Here is a 6,742-nt window from a genome sequence, read left to right on the forward strand (position 1 = left end):
GCTGGTTGGCTTTTTGTCCGGCAAATTTTTTTGGAATACATGGATGGACCAGTACCTCGTGGGTGAATGCCACAGTAAAGAAAGGAACGGAAAAAAAAGTGACCAGCACGGAGAAGGGCGTGACTTTCCGGGGAGCGTGGGTGGAGTGGCCTGTTGGCAGTCAGGGGCAGACCGTGCCGTACTACTTTGCGAACTACAACTTCACTCTTGTGGCGACGGTGTCCATCCACAATCTGCCGAGGGGAGATAACCCCATTCCATTGATGGGTGTGCGTCTGGAGGGTGGAGGAGAAAAAAAACTTATGGAGTTGTCGTACGACAAAGAGGGGAAGTGGCAGGTGCTGTGCGGTGGCAAAACGACCAAGGAACTCCGCAGTAATTGGGAGCCAGAGACAACACACCAAGTGGCCATTGTGCTACGGAACGGAAAACAGGGCTCCGCGTACGTCGATGGTCAGCGTGTGGGAGATGCGTCATGTGAATTGAAAAACACGGATTCGAAAGGAATCTCCCACTTCTACATTGGAGGGGATGGAGGCAGCGCAGGGAGCAAAGAAGACGTGCCTGTGACCGCGACGAATGTCCTGCTGTACAACCGCCCGTTGGATGACAATGAGATCCGCGTCCTCAACGCAAACAAAATTTCTATTCCAAAGCTGACAGGCCTGAAAAGAGTGGCGGCAGGAGCAACGGGTGAAGGTACCGCTCGTGACGGCGGGGCACATGGTGGCAGCACTGTTTGCGGAGGCGGACTGCTGCCGCTGCTCCTTCTGCTTGGATTGTGGGGGATTGCCGCTTCTTGAGGAGTGTGTGGCCTCTGCGTGGAACACCTCATCCCTTCCCCACCACCGACGCACACACCCCTGGTAGTGGATTAATCCCCGTAAAGGAAAATTTTCATGTTTTTTTTTTTTTACTTTTTTGTGCGTGTTTTTTTCTAGTCTCTCATCTCTCATCCCCTCTTTTTTGCTTTTTGGGACAATCAATATGGACGTTCTTTTTCTACTCTTCCCTCTTTTAATTGTTTCTTCTGCACTCTTCCTGTGAGGGGTGCCGTGTGTTTCCCGCCCAACTGCTCCGCTCGCACACCCACCGACACGCTCATGACGACGGGCCTGTGCGCCTCGCCTGCTGCACGCATGAGGAGGGGCCGTGACGAACGGCGCGCTGAGGGAGCCGTGACGTGTGGGCGTGCGACGAGGGCCTGTGGGGCGGAGCACACATTTCTTTCCCTCTTGTTTTGTTTTCTTTGCGGCCAGGGCGGGCAGACACCCGCAGCGCCACACACACAGCCACACCCTGCCGCCGTGTTCTTAAGACCTTTTGCTTTGCGCGTGCATTTCTCGCGCCGGCATTTCTTTCGGTGTCGGTCTTGTGAGCATTTCTTTTCCCCGATTTTTTTTTCTTTTGCTTCGCTCACTCTCCCGATGGAGTGACGCGACCGCCGTCATTTCTGCGTGCTTCTCTCAGTCCCCACACACACGAGTGACTGAGCTCTGCAGGCCGCACTCACACGCCGATGAGAGGGCTGAGGGGAGCAGCAACACGCAGATGACCCCATGAAGTATAAACGACGTGCGGACACACAGAGGGTCAGACGGTTGAAAGACATTTAAATACGTTTTTAATTTTTTTTTGGGCAAAATATATGCAGACAGTTTGGTGTGGCCACAAGGCAGCCGGCAGCTTTTTTAAATTTGTGTGGAACAGTAATGGATGATTTCTTTTATTTATAATTATTTTGTGTGATGGGGTTTGTATAAGACGAAGGGAAACGTGTTTTTTTTTAAAACAAATCTTGTGTGAATTGCCACTGCCTGGACTGCAGTGCAGTCGTGAGTTTGAGCGGTCTTCTTCTTGTTGCTTCCGCCACGCACCTCCGCTGTACATTTTTTTGCGTCTCTCCACATACTCTGCTCTCTTTTTTCTACTTTTTTTTTCTTTGTGTTTCTGCAGACACACACACAAGATGCACATTGCAGTGGATTTGAATGCTTCTTTTGTAGTGCATGCTGGCAGTTGCGTGTGGCGGCTGTTGTCTTCCTCCGTTGCCATGAGGAGAAGGGAGGAGGGAGGAGGGAGAGGGAGTGCGCAGCCCGAGTCTCCTTTCCTGCGGATGCGGTGGTTGTGCCGGTGGATGTGTCGTGTGCTCCGAGTGACGGCAGCCTGAGCTATCGTGTGTGTGTGTGTGTGCGTGGAAGAAGTGTTCTGCTGCCAGTGCTGAGGCTCAGTATGAGAATTATACTTTCAGTGGCTTTGGTGCGCACATGCATGGCAGGAATGGTGAGCTGGGTGCTGTGTGCCATGTGGCCAATGCGGTGCACACATGTAGCAACTGTGCTGCCAGCTGTGCAACGAAAGAGGAAGGGGCCACCGTTGCCTTCACGATGAATGTGACGACACATAAATACGCCGGCCCTTATGAATTGTGGTGGCGTCAATTTTCTCCCGATGGAACCATCCATCCGCCTGCACGGAGCAGCGATGCTGACCGGACGGTCATCTGTCAGTTGCCGCCACCCCGTGAAGGGAAGGATGACACAAAATCTGGTGGGACAACTGCGCCGCAAGTTAATGCTGAGCCGTCACGTCAAAACGAGGATTGGCGACAGTCTGCGGCGGCTGACGGACCGAACACCGTCGATCGGAGTCCCGCATCCAACACGGCGACCAACACGTCCGAGACGAAGCTTGAGTTTGCTTACGCTTAAAATATCAATGTGGCTCCGACACCATCCGAAAGAAGGCCCACGCCTGTCACCGAGCCGAAGGGGAATCCCATTGATGATGCGATGAGTGGTTTAATAAATGTTGAGTTGCCGCGGGGAGTCGATCTATTTGTGGCGCAGACGACGCTGGTGCAGCCGAAGGATGGGATTGTTCCAGTTACGACGAGGGATTCATTTGTTGCACCCTCTCTCGTCAGTGCTGGTGGAGTAATTGCTGTTTTTTTTTGAAGGATACATTTATGCCGAATATCAATGTGGTCAATTAATTATGTCCTTTTCTTCTGATGCTGTTGCGGGGTACATCGACTCTGCGTGGAATTGGTCCACTGTTGTTGGTGGGGTCAATAAAAGATACATGGAGGGCACACACTGTGCTTGGTGCAGCGGAGGGAGAGGAGAGTTTGGGTGCTGTGCTCCGCCCCACAACAATCACGAAGGGCAACAGAGTGTTTCTTCTTACCGGAGGCTCTGATGTGTCCTACGAAGGTGGGTGCTGGAGAGAGGGCGGCTTGGAGCTGAAACTGGTTGTGGGTGATGTCACGAATCCCACGGGTGGAAAGCAGAGTGGACGGATCGAATGGGGCGACCCCAAACCACTCTCGAAACTGATCTCTTCTGCTTCTCACAAGGTGAATGGACGGAGTTCATTGCTTCCGGTGGCGCAGGTGTTGTGATGGAGGATGGCACGCTTGTGTTTTCTCTGATGGCGGTGAATGAATCGGAAGACGTTTACTCCATGATCGTGCATTCGACGGACAACGGCAGTATCTGGGCGCTCTCTGAAGACATTTCCCCTGCGAAATGCCTTAACCCCTGCGTCACAGGATGGGAGGGATCACTTCTCATGATTGTTGACTGCGAGAATGGCCAGAGGGTGTACGAGTCGCGTGACATGGGGACAAAGTGGACGGAGGCCATCGGGGCACTCTAAGGTGTGTGGGTCAACGCCCGATCAGGAGTCCCTCAGAAGGAAAGCCTGCGTGTGGATGCCCTCATCACCGCGACCATTGAGGGAAGGAAGGTCATGCTGTACACTCAGAGAGGGCACACCTCAGGGGAGAAAAGGGCCACTGCGCTCTGCCTTTGGGTCACGGACAACAACCGCACTTTTTCTCTTGGACCGGTTGTCGTGGAGAATGCTGCGAATTGGACGCTCGCCGGCAACCTGCTGTACTCGGATGGAAGTTTGCATCTTTTACAAGGGAGGGGCAACGGTGAATGCCGTGTCATCTCACTTTGCGGCCTGACGGAGGAACAGAGTGCGGTCAGGTCCGTCCTCAGTACTTGGACGCAAAAGGGCATTTTCTTCTCCAGCTTCTCTATACCCACGGCGTGGCTGGTGGCAGTTTTGTCCGGTGCGGCCAGTGATGACAGGTGGAACGACGAGTACCTTTGCCTGAATGCAACGGTGACGAATGCAGCGAAGGACAACGATGGGTTACAAGTGACGGGACTTGAGTCCAGGGCAATATGGCCTGTGAACACTCGGGGTGATAAAGTGCGTCATGTATCTTTGAGCCACTACTTCACACTTGTAGCGTCGGTGAACATCGAAGAGGCTCCGAGCGGGAGCACTCCTCTACTGACTGCGGTGCTGGCGAACACTGAGTCCAGTCATACCATGGGACTGTCGTACAGCCACAAGAAGAAGTGGGAGACGACGTTCGAAGGCAAGACAACAACACGGAGCAGCACTTGGGAGCCGAGGAAAGAATACCGAGTGGCACTCATGCTGCAAGGCAACAAGGCCTCTGTGGACGTTGATGGCGAGTCGCTGGGGAAGGAAGAGGTGCCGTTAACGGGCGAGAGGCCACCTGAGGTCCTGAGGTTTTGCTTTGGGGCGTGCGGTGGGCACTAATCTCATGTGACGGTGAAGAACGTTTTTCTGTACAACCGCCTACTGAATTTCACTGCGATGCGTGCACTCAAGGACAGGGTCCCCGTTCCGACGAGGGAAGCGGCTCCGACACCATCTGAGAGGGTTCGAGTAGTTGACAGCGTCAGAGAGCACGTTGCTGGGGATATTACCGAAGAGAAATGAATGGGCACAACGCAATGCCACTGGACATGAATCCCTATTACAAATAGTCAGCTCGCAGGGTCTGGAGCGGCGTGAGTCCCGACGACCGCCTCGCCCTCTCCCAACGACGTGAAATTGATACTGCGTGATTTGAGCGGTAACAATGCCGTGCGTGTGTGTGTGTCTTGTGTGTTGCTGCTTCTGGGATTGTGTTTGGGGGGCGGCAGTCTTCTGAGCCACAGAGTGTGGATTTGCGACTCCTCACGGAGAATACGTGCCGCATTTCTCGCCCTTTTTTATGCCACCTTTTTTATTTATTTTTTAACGTTTTACTGTTTGTTGATTCTTTCAATGTTTTTACTTTTCAATGTTACCTTTAATGCAGTTTATCTGTTATAATCAGTACTGTTGTTTTTTTCTTTACGCGGTGTTCGGTTGATAAATACCGTGATGAGCGATTTGTTTCCCCCTCTTGTTTGCCTTTTTTTTTGCCCACACACGGTGCCGGCCTCATTGCTGTGCGTCCCACGGACTGCCCGAAAGGAGGAGCGGAGGAACAGGCCGGATGCCGCATGAAATGTGAGGAATGTTGTGTGGGCTGGTGGAACAGTACGAACACTTTTCTTTAATTTTTGTTGCGCAGGCAATATTTATATACAGAAACACAAGGTCGTTTCTATTGCGTTGCATGGCACATGAAATAAAATTTCTGCCGAATTAAATTTCCCTAATTATTTCTTTTGAGGGTCATGCCGGACTCTCACTTTTTCCTTTTATTTGGTAACTCACCGCAGCGTGCCTCCATTGTTACCGTATCCACTGTCGCTGTGTGTCTCCGTGTCCCGTTGAGTGTCCCTCTGCTGGCCGTGCTGTTGACATGCCCCCACTTCTTCTTTCCTGCTAGTGGCACCGATGGTCCGCGACGACGATTGTTTGTGCTCCCCTTTGCGATGGCACGAGGGTGACTGGGCGCTGGCCTGCTGAGTGCGCTCGGAGGGAAGCGGATGGTGTGTGCAGTGCTTCACTGTGAGTCGTTCTGCCAATCCGTGGGTGCGGAGGGAAGTAAAGGACTGCAGCGTGGACTTGGATCCGCCCGTCCCTTTCGTTGCGGCCGTGTGTGTGCTGGGCGCATGGCTCTATCTTGCGGTGCGACGTGGATGGCATTGCTTTTGTTTGTGCCCTTGTGCATGCGCTGTGCGGCGGGCTTCTCTTCCCCATGACACCGCCCTTGTGTGCGGGCGAGTGGAGGGAGCGGAGGTGTGAGGGAGTGAGGGTGGCCGTTGTTTCCGCACATTTGGATCTTCCACAAAAGTGGCATTTTTCGGCAGCCTCTCGCAGCACCCAGGCCGTGGATCGAGAGGATGGGAGGGTCTGCTCCAAGCACAACGAGGACAACAAGATGCAGTTCATGACGGCCAACCTGATCCGCGGGTGGTTCCAGCGCATGGAGCACGTGCGCCAGTACGCGTTCGGCGTTGCACTCATCATTGGGGAGGAGAGGCGGCACGACATTGTGGCGCTGTGGGTGTTGTGCGGCCGGGGCATGCCGGCGATTGTGAGGGACGTGGAGGACACGGAGCTGTTTGACTGAGGGAGGAACTGGAAGACGTCGCGGCGCAGCGGGAGCGCATCACGGACTACCTGTGCTGGGAGGGCCCGACGATCCCGAGGCCTGTGCTGGAGGGGCGTGTGCTCAAGTGAGCGTGGCGTGCTGGTGAGGGACGGAGTAGAGAGAATAACGGTAATAGTAACTGTGGGGGTGTGAGGAACGGGACAAGGGCGAGGAGCACTTCTTTTGATTATTGTTTTGATTGTTGTTGAGCGGCGTCCACCTAATTGTTGTTGTGCGTGACTCTCATCGCTGGATGGGACGGTGCGTGGCTGTGTGACTTGTCTCTCACCTTTTGCTTCCTCTTTGTTGACGGGGAGTTAGTTTGTGCTGAAGGCTGCACGCAAGTGACAGGAGTGATGGCGATGATGATGACTGGCCGTG

At 53.7% G+C, this 6,742-nt stretch overlaps 1 protein-coding gene and 2 pseudogenes across 1 annotated transcript, besides 1 other annotated feature; all 3 read left to right on the top strand.

Annotated features, from left to right (window-relative positions):
• On the top strand, positions 1-803 carry Tc00.1047053506653.10 (trans-sialidase, putative; the record flags this gene model as incomplete). The annotated part of the gene is made up of 1 exon (XM_799726.1): positions 1-803. A coding segment is annotated over one exon (803 nt), but the record flags the coding sequence as incomplete, so codon positions are not given.
• Positions 1-6,742: a sequence feature (areas not merged during assembly with more than two copies in the genome that could not be assigned to a particular haplotype).
• Positions 2,575-4,800, top strand: Tc00.1047053506653.40 (annotated as a pseudogene).
• Positions 6,127-6,450, top strand: Tc00.1047053506653.50 (annotated as a pseudogene).

This window comes from Trypanosoma cruzi, genomic scaffold (assembly GCF_000209065.1).
Source record: "Trypanosoma cruzi strain CL Brener 1047053517137 genomic scaffold, whole genome shotgun sequence".
Classification (NCBI taxonomy): domain Eukaryota; phylum Euglenozoa; class Kinetoplastea; order Trypanosomatida; family Trypanosomatidae; genus Trypanosoma; species Trypanosoma cruzi.